Consider the following 15,310-nt stretch of genomic DNA (forward strand, 5'->3'; position numbering starts at 1 on the left):
GCTGAATAACATATACGTTTATGGTAAAGCATTAGGTTACATTATGCAATGGTCTAACATTATTAGGCAGCGTGCAAGTACTAGGTTCTAATTTGAACACTCTTGATTACCTTAAACAAGTTTAGTGGTGTTAACATGGTGATTTTACACCCGAGCTCTTGTACATACTTATTGCATTACCATGGACGTAATACTGGAGAACTGGACACGTGACAAATAGATTTCATCAATACCAGCTACTGCGTTAATAACAAAACTATGTAGGACCATCACTGCACACCCTTTGAAAACTCATTCATATACCTTTCTATGGTATATAAATAGAGACAGAGTGACAGAGTGTTATGTGCAAAACATATATAGTAGTCTTAAGAAACTCCAAAGAGGAAAAAACATGAAAATTTTCCATGTACTTGCGATACCTTACCCGGCACAAGGTCATGTGATTCCTCTCATGGAGTTGGCACGACGCTTGACCAGTAATGGTATCAAAGTCACATTTATTAACACAGAATTTGATCACAAACGGGTTGTGAGTACCTGGTCTGAAAATGATCCAAGTGATTTGATGCAAATGGTTTCAATCCCAGATGGGATGGAACCGTGGGAGGACAGGAATGACATCAAGAGGTTGACCGAATCAACCTACCAGGTCATGCCCGCCAAACTAGAAGAGATGATTCAAAGTATTAACAAAAATGAAGATGAAAAAGTGACCTGTATTATTACTGATTATTGCATGGGATGGGTTTCAAGAGTAGCACAGAAGATGGGCATTCGACTGGCAACCTTTTGCTCTGGAGCAGCTGCATTTTTGGCCTTGATCATGAGCGTTCAGAAGCTGTTGGATGATGAGGTTATCGACAGTAATGGTAAGATAAGTGAGAAAAAAACTTGTGACTAACTTATTGTAGATCTAGAAGTTAGCCTTATGCAGCTAAGTCTTCATTTCAGGTGTACCTTTGAAAGATGAAATGGTTCAGCTGTCAACTACCATGCCGCTTATGGACCCTGCAAAATTTACATGGGTGTGTGTTGGTGACACAGGCACTAACGAAGTTGTCTTTCGTAAGATAATTCTTGATGGCAAAGAAGCTGCAGAAGCAGCAGACCGCATAATTTGCAACTCAACCGTGGAATTAGAGCATGGGGCATTTACCCTATTTCCAAAGATGTTGCCAGTAGGGCCGCTTTTAGCGACCAATAGATTGACAAAGCAAGCAGGGCATTACTGGAATGAAGATTCATCTTGCCTGACATGGCTAGATCATCAGCCAGTCTGCTCGGTTATCTATGTGGCATTTGGGAGTTTCACAATTTTTAACCAAGCCCAGTTTGATGAGTTGGCGTTTGGGTTAGAACTCACCAACAAGCCTTTCTTATGGGTCATACGACCTGGTGTAAATGGCAATACCGACTATGTCTATCCAAGTGGGTACATGGAAAAAATAGGCACCCGTGGAAAAATAGTAAGTTGGGCACCTCAACAAGAGGTCCTAACCCATCCTTCAGTGGCTTGTTTCATTAGTCATTGTGGTTGGAACTCTACCATGGAAGGCGTTAGCAACGGTGTTCCTTTCTTGTGTTGGCCATACTTTGCTGATCAGTTTCTTAACACAACTTACGTATGTGATATCTGGAAAACCGGTCTTCCTTTAAACAAAGATGACGTTGGCATTGTCACACGAGAAGAAATAAAGAGTAAGTTGGAGAAACTGCTCAGCAACAACATAGCCAAACAAAGTGCCTTGAATATGCAAGTAAAAGCAATGGGCAGTCTGCAAGCTGGAAACTCCTCAAACAAAAATCTCAGCAATTTCATTGATTGGATAAAGGAAGGGAATGATATATAATGCTCCTGTAACAGACACCTTCAAATGAAAAATGGACTATTGCCTTGTATCAACATTTACTGTTTAAATGCACTCGTTATATATGTCATTCAGTATCCCATGATTTGTAATTCCTTGGTCATTTGTTTCACTAATTTCCAACCCGCTATGCGTAAAACTTTCTTGTTTCATTATAATTTAGCAAACAGTGTGCAATGCCTCTTCAACATCAATGTACACACGTTTTAGAACATCACACTTTATCAGAAGGTACATCTACAGCAATCATTGACCAATGCATTAAAGTTTTAATTGGCTAATACATTTATTTGGTTCTAACAAGTTTTCTAAACGTGTTGGATATATAATCACTTGTAATTAGGATAGTTAATCAATTACCTAATTCTTTCTACATTTTCACTACAAAGTTATAATCTCAAGATATGTTACCAGATACAATCTCTTGACATACAAGATCAAGTGGTTAACACTCTTTCCTGTGGAGACATAAGTCAAGGGTTAGGTCGTTACTCCTTGCAAAGGTGAAGGTCTTTTTCAACCTTAGATAGAACCTATAACCAGTCTCTACAAGTAAGGGTAAGACTGTCTACATCTTAACCTCCCCATACACGGTAAAATACGGGTGTTACTTAGACGGGTGTTGCTTACTTACTATACAATCACTTGATGTGACTGCATATCTAGTGACAGAGGGTGTTGTAATAATATTTGGCCATGAGAGACTTTTCAAGTATTGCAAAAGGGACTGCATATATATTTATAATAAAAACTTATATCAACACCTACCAAATCAATTTTGATTAAAATACGAATCAAATCTGAGTTGTGACTTGATAAAAATATGTCATATTATTTAAAAAAAATCCTAATGTATCAATCATATGACCTGTATATGACATAATTGTTCATTTCCACTTCTTAACTACCTAACACCAATATAGTTTAATGACACTAATTATATTTTAGAATGAACCCTACTTCCAGCCTGCCCTTGAGTTGAGGTTTGGGTTTCACTATATGAGGTACTAAATTTTATAGACAAGCTACAAAAGTTTGAAGGAAAACATTTAGACCCGGCACGATTTTTTCATAGCTATGACAATAAGATTAGCCCGGTTTATATGGAACTGACGCTTAACATAAATTCTGTTGACCCATCAAATTTGGCGTCCATACCACCAATATTAAAAGTTTTTGCAATTCAATGGAATGGGTTAAGAAAATTATGTGTAATGTTATATCTATTTTGTGTGTAGCACATCTTGTTACACAAAAAATGATGCGTCTATAGGGCTGGATAATGGATATATGAAATATGCAAGTAGAATAGGGTTCAAACTTGAGAAATGGACAACTTTTGGCACTAAAACAGGTCAAAGTTTTACCATGTATAAAGGACGTTGGCTATTTACTATCAGGATGCCTCTCAACTCAAATAGAATGTCATTGAACGTGTCATTTTCCGATTTAGCTCAATTGTTGTCAATTGTAATACCCAAAACACGCAATAAGTTGGGGTTGTGAGAAATGTCACCCATCTACATCTTCATCGAAGTCATTGAAAGGTGAACGACCCTGCCTAATTGCACCATACAAAACATGCAAGTATTTTCAGGCAATATAAAAGAAAAAAGCATCTCTTTAAACGAATAAAAAACAACTCCTGAACTATATAGAAATCTCTTTATAATTATGTCCGAATATAACTCGTCACTGATTCTAGAAAACAATTCATGTAAAAATGAAGACACTACAGTTGTTCTCTTTCCAAACAATTCAACATCATACATGTCTTGACTCTCATTCATCATCCTCGTCATCATCATCATCGTCTCCTCTTCCAGCAGCCGCATTCAACGCATTCAACCTCTCAATAAGCTTCTGTTTCCTCTCGTCATATGTCAACTTCTTCAGGTTATACCTAAAACAATACTCAAGGTATTAATATGGCTACAATTTTGAACATATAAAAAGAGTAAGATACATTGAAATTAAATGATTTCTATCAGTAAGGCTTTAAATGGTCAGACCAGATATCCTTTTGCTTAGTTCACGAGTTTTTTTTGCAAATAATCAAGGTCAAATACGATGGCAAAACCTCTAGGGTGCATTTGGTAGGGAGAAATTCAGAGAAATTATGAAATGAATCAGAATAATGAAATTGGTGGAGAAATCTAATGAACTCCATTGTTCGGTATTTACAAAGAGATTACCCGAGAAATCTAAAAGAAATCATTTTCAATGTTTGGTAACAAAACAAAGCCAGAGAAACGAAAATGAGTTTTCCTAACAAAAGTATACTAAAATAAACATCAAACCATGAAAACATGAAAACATTGCAATCATATTCCAACCAAACCAGTCATTTTACACTACTGTTAGCAATTTCAAAGTTAAAGGCAGATTTCATATGGTGAGACATTCAAAAAGAAGCAAAGTTGACCAGTAGCAGTTGGAAATACATGGGGAATGGGGGTGGGTGTGTGGTTGAAAGCATTTCTGGGCCAAAAAGCTAGTCACGAAGGTTGAAAATCAAATAAGAAGACTGTGGATGGCAGTAGGATAAGGAGGATGATGGAAGAGGATGGGATTAAGGGAACATCAAACAAACGATTGGGAGAGTCTAGGGTTTTGAACTGTTTTTTTAATTTGGGCTTTTGGGGAAACATGTGCTTGACAGGGAGAATTTTATTTCATAAAAACCATTTCCAAAATGGAGTGAAATGAAAATGCAAAAGAAGCATTGCTCTGAGAAAAAACATTTCTCCCGGTTCTTTTTTCAGACCAACCAAACGAGGGAAATGAAATCATTTCAATTTCTCCTTATCCATCTCCTACCAAACACACTCAGCTTTAGGGAACTTTCAGCATCATTTAACCAGTTTCTTTGTTAGCCAGTTCAGACAGGCTCGTTCATATGTACAAGGTTCAAATTGTCGCTTCTGATGATATGCATCATAAAATAGACGTATTCCCTCCTTTAATAACTAGATAACTTGAGTTTGCTATTTGATGTGTGCTTAGAATTACCCGATGTATAGTTATAGAGCATCTTACACGTATCATGGCATCTAGATTTTTGGTGATTAAGTTACTTCATATTCAGAAACACGAGAAAATCATGTTACCTTTTATGCTCTTTAGGAGGCTGCTTCTCATTTTTCTTTGGAGTCGGGTCAGCACGGATTGCGGCATGCACCTTTTTGTATACCTCTTCAATGTTATCAGGTTCAACTCCAGCTTTTATGTACTCAGAAAAGTGTGTCTGATACTTCTCAGGCTCATCCTCCATTAAAGTCTGTATATCATACAATAACTCAATTAATTTCGGACAACCATATTTGCCTTGGTTGATAATTATCGATTAAGCAAGACTTACTCTCATGTAGGAAGCAACATGCCCACCGTATATGTATTTTCGGTGAACCTCAGCGTCAAGTTGCTTACCATCCTTGTTGAATCCAGCAAACCTCTTATCACTGTGGGGGATGTCAATGCCACCATCCAAAGCTCCCTGAATCAAAAAACACGTTTAGTAGATGCTTAGCCGTTGTCATAACCTGTAGTTTCAAAATACATATTTGCTAGAATTTGAAAGATGGGTGGGTCAGTCAGGGAGGGTAAAATTGGGTTGGTCCATTACTCATATCAGTAACGTCTTACTCATTATAGATTTTAAAATGCATTAATTACAAAGAAGCATCATTATTAGAAAAATAATCAAGAGCCTTCAAAAAATTGTAAGCAACCGATTCATTAGAAGATAGATAAAAATAGCCACCGCAAAAAATTTACATGCTTATGTGTTACTCAAATCCAATCAAGATTCTTAACATAAAATAGTAAAAAGAGAACCATGTACCTTAAGAGCACCAAAAACACGATTTCCAGTGGTTGTTCTAATAAGACCAACATCCAAAAGAGCACGGAAAGGTCTCCTGCTTTCTGCTGGCTCAACAGAGTAATCTTCCCCAGTCGCCTACAATAATAATTTCTCAATTGCAATAACTCGAAATGAATTTAACTTGCAAGTAATTCAGGGCGAATAACACACCTCAACATTGCCCTGGTATTCCTCATCCATTTCAAGTGTCTTCAAGACCCGGCGAGCCAATAGAAGTCCAGTACAGTATGCTACGTTTCAAATAAAAAAGGTTGGCAAGCTTTTATACAACAGCGGAAATGTGATTATGAGTAACATTTAGGACACAAATATACCAGCAGCATAATTTGTGAGCCCAACTTTGAGACCATACTGAGGCAGCTCATGAGCATACGCCGATGCAAGAACCATATCCCCAGCAATGCTTGCAGACACGATTTGTGCAATTATATCTTTGTTGGTCTATTACAATAATTAAGGGAACAAATTTATGATATGCTACGAGCAGCAGGCGCTCAACCTTGATGTTTGCTGATAACGAATAGTAAATTTTAAAACAGGCAACAATCCAAATCAAAAAATATTTTCTCATGTTCTAATTTAAAAAAATAAAGTATAAAGTAGAACTTAAATAACAAAATGTAAAACCAGTTGATCATACAGCCAATAGATATATCTGAAAGCCTAAAACTATACGAGCAATAGAATAAACAGGGTTATAGATAAACCAAAAGGATACAAAGCGCACAACATAGCGGTATTTGGGGGTATTGTACTTATTTTTATCCTGATTGATCATACGGACCCTTGCCCGATAATCGGTCTTACCCTCTGCAACAAGCAAACAAAAGAAACCAAATAAATAATAAGCTACCCAAGAAACTCGAAAAACATGAGAGAAAAAAAAACAGAAAACGAAACAAAGAACCAAGATAAAATACCTCTTCTTCTCTTAAACTTGACCTGAAATCGTTTGAAGTAGGATCTCGACTTCTGGGCTTTGACAAATGCCTTATTACATACAACAATTGGCAAACAAACTTAGCATGGAAACTAATTTATCCAAGTTACATCAATGCACATATATAATCGATTTGTAGTTATAACGGATCAATATATAGAATGACAACTAGTTAGCGTAAAAGTGAATGTGAAGCATTGTACATACAATTATACATACCAACAATAACAAAAAAACAAATTCAAATCAACTAGCCAAAAACACATACTACTCGGGAAAAGTCTCGCATTTGGCACAATCATTTCCTAGACTTATTCCCTGACAATCTAAAGACGTTTACTTCGAACCCGGGTCTCGTTTATATATATATATATATATATATATATATATATAAACATATAACTAGGCCACATTGTATATGCAACAACCCTGCATATGCAGCGTAAGAGAGACTGTTTCCACAAAGACCTCGGGCAATAATGTGAAATCATGGTTGCTGCCAAAAAAGGCAACAGTAGTCAAGGTGCCAAATAGCATAGTTGTATCTATCAAACTAATTTACACATACAAATATATCATTTTCATAATTTTCAGTATGTTTATTTGTATATATGATGTAATTAAATATAATAATAACAATCACAATATTAAATATAATAATAGAGGGAAGTAGGAAGAGAGATGGTGGGCATTACCATGGCTGAACAGAGAGTATAGAAATTTCAGCGGCAGCGTTAAGTGAATTTTGAGGCCTCTTCAAATACCTAAAAACCCTGCATATATCGACGGCTACGATTTCATCCTTTTTCTCGTCTTGTAGGGTTTTCTGATTTTACTTTATACCCCTCAAAGTTTAGTTACTATGTCTACTATAGTACCCTGTCTTGAACACATAGTTTGGTCGCTCGCGTACCAATTTCTATTTCTCTTTCTAAAATTTTAGTTTTGAGATTAGTATTTTATAATGTAAATAACTTTACATGAATTGTTATAGTGTGTGAAATTTTATTCATGTGCATTGTATATAATGAATTTTCAAATGTTGTGCATTGTATGTATCCGTGTATACGTGACAGCCATATAAGTTGTCACTTGTAGGTTTTTGATTGATCGGATACATACAAGGCACATGATTTGAAAGTTCATTACATACAATGCATATGATTAAAGTTTGATACACATTATGACAACTCGTGTAAAGTTGTTTACAAACTAAAGTACTAATTCCTTTTAGTTTTACTACTAGTACAATATTACTTAACGCTGTACCAAAACCAAAAGATAGTATTATTTAAAAGTATAACTAATTTTGTGTCTTGAGTTTCCTTATCATATTGTTGTTTTTAAAAAATTAAAGTTTATATTTTTGATTCCATAGATTAGTACAATAACAAAATGTGAAAACGTATCAAAAGTAACCAAAACCAATGGTCTTTGGATTTTAAAAACCAAATTTTTATGTTTAGTTTTTGAGTTTGACGCCAATTGACTCATGTTTATACCTACCGCTAGGGCGTGTTTGGTTCACAGAATGTTTTTGGAAGGAATGGAATCTTTCGAAGGAATTAGAATCTGAAGGAATGTTTTTGACGGAATGTTTTTGATTTTTTGAGAATTCAAGTGACAGAAGGAATGCAATTCCTTCCTCCATGCCCAAGGAATGAAGATTCCATCAAATGATGGAATGTTTACATTCCTACGGAATGAGATTCCTCCTTCTTTGAACATCCAAACGCACTAAGGAATGGAATTCAATTCCAATTCCATCATATTCCATCAAATTTTGTGAAACAAACGCGACCTAAATTTCTGAAACATGTTGTTTTGGAAGGCTTTTGTTGGGTATTTTGAATTTATTATACTTTAATGAGTTAAGAGATAGGTAAAATACAATCACATCAAACACTATACGTATACTCGTCTATGTTTGGCACAAGCTAATTAAGAGTTTTTCAGGAGCTTTAGTTTTTTATTTTAAACTAAAAGCTCTTAAAATATTAAAAGCTTTGTTTGGATGCAACTAGCTTTAGCTTTTATATGAAAGAAAAAGCACCAAAATGAAACGCTGGTTGAAGTAGCATTTGAGGAACTTTAGTTTTTCGATGGAGCTTTTACTCTTTAAAAGTTACACAAATGTCTCTTAAAGTTGCTGCTACAGCTACTATACCAAACACTTTTAAAAAATAAGAGCTACAACTTATAGCTCCAACTAAAAGCTACAGCTTACAGCTCCAACTAAAAGCTACCGCTACAAGCTACAGTACTAACTACAAATACTTTTGCCAAACATACCTAGGACAAAAATTATAAGAGTTGAGGTCATGCTCCTTACAAGGGATAGCACTCACTTAGGAGGCTGTGATAATTTTTATAGAAATAAAAGTTTCATAATACTTGTTATTGATAAGTGATATATGATAACGTGAATGTAATTATCATTGATGAGTTAAAATATGTTACTAGTCCAGAATTTCTAACAATTGTAACCTAAATCTAATAAACCACACCAGATTTATAAGTGTTATTTGTTGTCAAAGCCTATTTGGTGGTTGGATGGTTGCTTTATGATAGATGAAAGATCATGGTAGACTTTTTCTTTATACTTTACTAGTTTTAGACCCGTGTAGAAACACAGATTATTGATAGGCTTTTTATAAAATAAATGTTTTTTTGGGATGTTTTTTATTTCATCCAAGTAATACATTATCTTTGTGTTGTTCATACTCCCTTCACAAGTCATTTATTGAGATGGTCTATATAGTTAAATTTATATTGATAAACATTAAACACAAACAACCATGTTTTTTTTTTTTTTTTGTAAATGTTCTACAGACTAAGATATGAACATTAAATATAGACTAAGATATCATCTTCTTCCTCAATCTGGAGCCAAGTAGAATCTTATATACCCCAACTAAGCTATATTTTGTACTCAACCACAAAGCTAATTGTGCCAATGTTTGACAATGGAAAGGCCTTGGTGAAAAAATTCATGTACCTCAATGCAATTCATGTCAATAATAGTAGTTTTTTTTGGCTATACATAAAAAAAAAACATACAAGTTAAATCCATAAACACAACAAAGTTAAAGAAAACAGCTACCACCAGAATTGAGCAGCTTTTAACTAATCAAAGATGAACACATTCTAAATTAACCCATTACAAGTAAATGGGCTATAATAAATTTTATAAAGATTAAAATAAACAGTTCAATATCACCTCTTGTTAACTAAGCTGGATAAACCATCTACAATATTACATCACATTAGAAGACCTCATTGCTACATCATTTACATCTACAATCTGGTCTCAAGCAAGACTTGTATTTAACTATTAACTTCCAAGACTTGTAATATGATATTACAGCTGCTTAGACAACACGAAACTAACCATAAACATGACACCTGACTGCCACAACTAATGAGCTGCCAAAGGAACTTTTGTCAATGTTGATGAATAAATTGTCTTTTTCCAACATATCATAGTAGACAACAATATTACCCTGCAGAAGAGTACGAAAATGAGTTAGATATTTGAAAGCCATACAAAATATGAACACTAATCAGATGTATGCTTCAACCTTGCGTATAATTTCCCATGTGTTTGGATCAAAGCATATATACGATCCTCTCTCATATGCACTCGTCTTGACAAGAGGCTCCAAGTTTGCAGCCCACTTAAACCATTAACAATGCTTTTGGTGGGGTAGAACCAGCCTATGCTCTAACTGCCAAAATCACACGTCATCATATATAAGTAGGTGGGTTAGGGGTCAAAAAAATAAGTTCATCTTGACTATTTAATTTAGAAGTTTTATGTATCAGTATTGTTTACTTTTTGAATGCCTTTTGATCAGTTAATCCTACCTATATTAAGCTAAGCTTTCTCTTTTACCCATTTGACCCATCAGGTATAAGCATTGCCCGAGAGCACTCATTCAAAAGAATGAGTTACTACTCATGATTCATAAAAATACTCATTGTTTTTGTAAATCATGCTTAACCCACGAAAACTTGTTAGAATCTAAGCAAAAAGTTTCTTGCGACAACCAGAAGCAATATGTCTTGTTTTACTTGCATCAATCCGGCTTACCCACCCATTTATGTCCCCCGAGCTCATATGAATCTCACTTTTTACACTGTTACCATATTCATTGTCAGCAACCATATATTAATGAACATATATTAAGCAAGTATGGGGTGTTGCCAGAAATATATATTGATAATGGAATCTTACCCATTTGATATTGTCCATATAATGTTGTGTAAAAATTCGACATGTTCGGAAGAAATATTAGTTACATGGAACCTATCATTATAGTTACAAAAGTAAACACCTTATTTATACCTTGAAAACTTTGGATTTGCTCAAAGCTGCTTCTTTCGCGCATGAGTTATTAGATACAAAAGCCATTAAGCTGTAACAATTTTGATTAAATTTAACAAACAGTGATTAGTGATGGCAACTTCTAACCATTTATTTATTAACCTGACGAAATGGATAAATGGATTAAACTACACATTAATAGCATAGCTAAACACAAGCTTTTCAAATAGGTTATGAAAACACCTTTTTATAAGTCGATGTTTGGGAAAATGAAGAGCTTATGAGTCAAAGAAGAAGAAATACATTTTTATTATTATCCATCACAGAATGAAGTAGATCTGCACTCTATGAACTTTACTCTTAAATTTCAGTTTTCCGTTGACATTCACCACTGGATATTGCAGCACTTGCTTCTTGCCAACAAAAGCAAACTAATTATGCATATGAATTACTCAAACTTGATGGATATCTCAATATAACCCTACTTTAATGAGATACATCTAACCTTTAATCCTTTCATATTTGCGTCTGTGACATCTACCACTTCAAATCTCCAACTTTTTCTAGGAGCATATCTCGTACCTGGTATGATTTAAACATCAAAGATTCGGCTCTATAAAACCCAGATACAAAAACTCCTAAAACCAAAACCCAACATTTAAAAAATCTGACTTTTTCTTACTTTTTTTTTCAATATCGATTAAAGATGATATGAAACTTTAAAAATTACCTCTTTTGCACAGAACAATCGAACATTATATCAAACAGTTGGAAGATAATGATCCATCCTGCACAAAAAACTAAGATAGATAGAAACTTATATTCTTCACACATCAAAACTTATATTCCATATAAAATCTCTTTTTTTTTACTAATCAGAATACAAACCCAATTTATTAAAAGGTCAGTATAAGCTTATACCTGTTTTTGTAAGCTATTTTTGAGTTATTTTTAAAATCATCCCAAGTAAAAGTTTTGAAAAAACTGTTCTAAGCTTTTAATTTTATTTCACAATTCCATGTTGTTACTCATCCTTTAGTAGTATAAACAAATGTATTCCATCAAGGCAACAACAACAACAAAAATAAAATAAGGAACATCACCTAACAAACCTTCACAATTTTCTTTGGTTTTCCACATCTTGCTCCCGAAATTGGAAACCCGATCTACAACATTCGAAATCATAATTATTGTTAATGTACAGTATGTCATTTGACAAAAATGTTAAAATTTACGTATTAACCAAACTTCATAATTTCTAGGCTTAAAGTTCTTTAGAATTTAAACTTATATATTGATAATGTAGGTCAAATTTATATATAACTTGCTACCTCAACTCTCTATCATATTATAACTAACACTTGTTTCAATGTTCAAATATATAAGTTTTAACACAACAAATGTATAATATAGTTGTACATAAATATTCATTTGACAATGACCATACTATAATAAACATAAATAAATTGATCTATTCTACTTATATAATGCCACCTGCTTAAAGTCTTTACTCTCTTTTCCTTCCAAAATAGTATTAACCAAACATCATTTCCTATACTTTTATATTTACCCCCATAAATCAAATCTATAAAGCCAAAACACCTATTAGAATCCTATTTACAATAACACATTTCATCAATATCTCACTTTGCATACGAATATTAAGAGAAAAATCCTAAAAAGTTGTAACCTGATAACTATATTAACACATGTTTTAATAACACATATAATTTTTTTTTAATAACACATATAATAATACATTATAAACACACTTACCATTAAAATCCAAGCATCGTCATCATGCTTAGTCCTCATTGAACATGGAAAATGGTTAATAATTCCAGGTTATCACGACCTACATAACTTTATATCAAACAATTCAACTTTATATCAAACAACTCCGAAAAACTACTACCAAACTCCTAAGAGTAAACTTGAACTCCAATGTGTTTCTTGTCAATCGATTCTCACAAGTTAATAACACTCCAATGTGTTCTTGCATAAAATTCTTCACAATCAGATTTGTCTTAAAATTGAGCAAAAGAGATCAAGAACTACATTTTAGTTTCCAAAGCAATATCTTTCTTAAAGATTGCAAAAATGACATAGTGAATTTGGCTGGCTACATTGCCAAGCTTTTTTGAATAGTACAATGAACATATAGTGCATCTAACTTATTTTTAAAAAAGTAGGTAACCTGGTTGCATCCTATAGCCAAAAACAAAGCATGTTCTAGAAAAGATTATAATATTTTGGAATGATTCATGAAATATTTTACCGTGTTGAAGCATAGTCCTATGTCTCTGCTATAGAAGTCCACATATTGATCATAAACATGCATCTTTCTCGAATCTTGATAACTCAGCCAACATTTCTAGAAATTTAAATGACAATATGTCTTAATATCATAATATCTGGAAACAAACATTGGGAAATTAAAAATTAAATTCTTTAGTTCACACATGTGAGAAGACAAGATAAACAAACCTAAATCAGCCTATTTATAAATGTGATTGTTACTGTTCTTTTATCTAATTACAATAGAAGAACTTACTTACAAAGCTAAAAAGGAACTAAGAGGCACTCACCAAAACTTTTCTTTTTCTTCAGCTGGTCTCTTTTTTTTGCAGCCAAGCCCCTCTATAACTTTGATCAATAAATCCTGCATACCGGAGAACAAAGTGAACAGACTATGTAATATTCCTTTAAAATGCATCTATTACTTCAACACTCAAATATCCCTATATACACAAAAATCAGACATATCATCAACCACTTTCTTTCTATTTGGATCTACACTGATTACACTTAGACCAGAAGCCGCATTGCTGCAGTATTTGGTTATTTGGCAAATAATCATATAAAGAAACATATCAAAACATTTTAAAAGCCAAAAAAGTGAGTAAAACATGTTACACAAAAATCAGACATATCATCAACCACTTTCTTTCTATTTGGATCTAACACTGATTATACTTAGACCAAAAGCCGCATTGCTGCAGTATTTGGTTATTTAGCAAATAACCATATAAAGAAACATATCAAAACATTTTAAAAACCACAAAAGTGAGTAAAACATGTTACACCATGGGTCCATCCCAAACTACTCACCAGATCCAGTTACACCATGGGTCAACATCCCAACTATTTCACTGCCATAACTTAATATATTTAGCTAAACTTTCGAACTTGATGATATTTTTCTGGGAAAATGCCGCCGGAGTTATACTGCCATAAAACACCATCACAACCAAAATCCAAGTATTCATTGAGACATTTTATCAAACACTTAATATGCAAACGAAATATGAATTTAATTTACCAAAGATACTCTAATTAGTCCAACAGAAATTTAAAAATAAAAAAACTTTAAGAACTTACCTTTTGAGAATCGTCTTCATCAAAATCCTGTAGTTTCAAAAACCCTAAATCAAAAAACCAAATTAGAAATAACGATAAAACACCTCATATATCTTCTAAAACCCTCACCCATGCAATTGAAAAATCATAAAATACTTGAGTTGCTGATGTTGTGATATTGCCCCTCTATTGTTGATTGTAAAAAAACCCCTAAGAAACTCTGATAAAAGAAACGAATTATCACTACATATATCAAATAAATGTATGTATGTATATATAAAAAAGAGATTGAAGAGAAACCATACCAGGAAGTATAGATATAGATATATATATATATATATAACATGAACCATTAATTAACAACCTTAGAAGAATAGATATGGATATGGGATATATAGAAAGGAGAGCACAAGTTTTTATGAAAATAAAAATGGATCAGAAGTATATGTAGAAAAGGTAAAGAAAGTGAAAATTTGAATTGTTGATATGTAGATTGAAAGAGGCGTAATGAGGAAGGAAGAAAAAAGTGAAGTTGACTTTCCTAAAAAGCTGGCATATTACCCCATAATATAACACACTTCCTAATTTATCTAGTTAATACCAAACTACGCTTCTAACTAAGTCCCTAACCAAATTATGATGTCATCAAATTTACACTTTATACTAACGTAAGCCTAAATTTTTCATATTATCCCATAATATAACACACTTCCTAATTTATCTAGTTAATACCAAACTACGCTTCTAACTAAGTCCCTAACCAAATTATGATGTCATCAAATCTACACTTTATACTAACGTAAGCCTAAATTTTTGACAACACCATTTTGTGAGGTCATGGTCGAATCTCCTTTAATAGATAGTATAGATGAGTGTATTATATGATGTATTGTAGAGTTTGTAAATTTCAATATAGATGTCGTAGG

General features: G+C 33.4%; 2 protein-coding genes and 1 long non-coding RNA gene across 3 annotated transcripts; 1 reads left to right on the top strand and 2 right to left on the bottom strand.

The window, feature by feature from the left end:
• Positions 1-394: 394 nt before the first annotated feature.
• LOC122594425 (UDP-glycosyltransferase 83A1-like) lies at positions 395-1,948 on the top strand. Its single transcript, XM_043766881.1, has 2 exons — positions 395-872; positions 955-1,948. Exons 1-2 carry the CDS (start codon positions 395-397, stop codon positions 1,851-1,853), a joined length of 1,377 nt encoding a protein of 458 aa, XP_043622816.1. The 3' UTR covers positions 1,854-1,948.
• Positions 1,949-3,474: 1,526 nt separating this feature from the next.
• Positions 3,475-7,489, bottom strand: LOC122593733 (60S ribosomal protein L5). The gene is made up of 9 exons (XM_043766178.1): positions 7,393-7,489; positions 6,678-6,747; positions 6,476-6,567; positions 6,072-6,198; positions 5,908-5,987; positions 5,716-5,832; positions 5,233-5,367; positions 4,982-5,151; positions 3,475-3,774 (listed from the first exon to the last, which is right to left on the bottom strand). Exons 1-9 carry the CDS (start codon positions 7,393-7,395, stop codon positions 3,654-3,656), a joined length of 915 nt encoding a protein of 304 aa, XP_043622113.1. The 5' UTR covers positions 7,396-7,489; the 3' UTR covers positions 3,475-3,653.
• A 2,387-nt stretch (positions 7,490-9,876) lies between these two features.
• LOC122590442 lies at positions 9,877-12,927 on the bottom strand. Its single transcript, XR_006322509.1, has 8 exons — positions 12,801-12,927; positions 12,128-12,190; positions 11,755-11,812; positions 11,530-11,606; positions 11,328-11,434; positions 11,046-11,115; positions 10,279-10,425; positions 9,877-10,200 (listed from the first exon to the last, which is right to left on the bottom strand). It is a non-coding gene; the product is annotated as an uncharacterized LOC122590442 (long non-coding RNA).
• Between the last annotated feature and the right edge of the window lie 2,383 nt (positions 12,928-15,310).

The sequence above is a fragment of the Erigeron canadensis genome, chromosome 3 (assembly GCF_010389155.1).
Source record: "Erigeron canadensis isolate Cc75 chromosome 3, C_canadensis_v1, whole genome shotgun sequence".
NCBI lineage: Eukaryota > Viridiplantae > Streptophyta > Magnoliopsida > Asterales > Asteraceae > Erigeron > Erigeron canadensis.

Excerpts from the sequence above, each read along its gene's own strand:
- LOC122593733 (XM_043766178.1), bottom strand. Across the intron at positions 5,988-6,071 it reads GCTCACAAATTATGCTGCTG|CATACTGTACTGGACTTCTA; the intron begins GTATATTTGTGT and ends TTTGAAACGTAG. Across the intron at positions 3,775-4,981 it reads CCTCCTAAAGAGCATAAAAG|GTATAACCTGAAGAAGTTGA; the intron begins GTAACATGATTT and ends GTATTGTTTTAG.
- LOC122594425 (XM_043766881.1), top strand. The coding sequence starts at position 395 with ATGAAAATTTTCCATGTACTTGCGATACCTTACCCGGCACAAGGTCAT. Across the intron at positions 873-954 it reads TGAGGTTATCGACAGTAATG|GTGTACCTTTGAAAGATGAA; the intron begins GTAAGATAAGTG and ends TCTTCATTTCAG.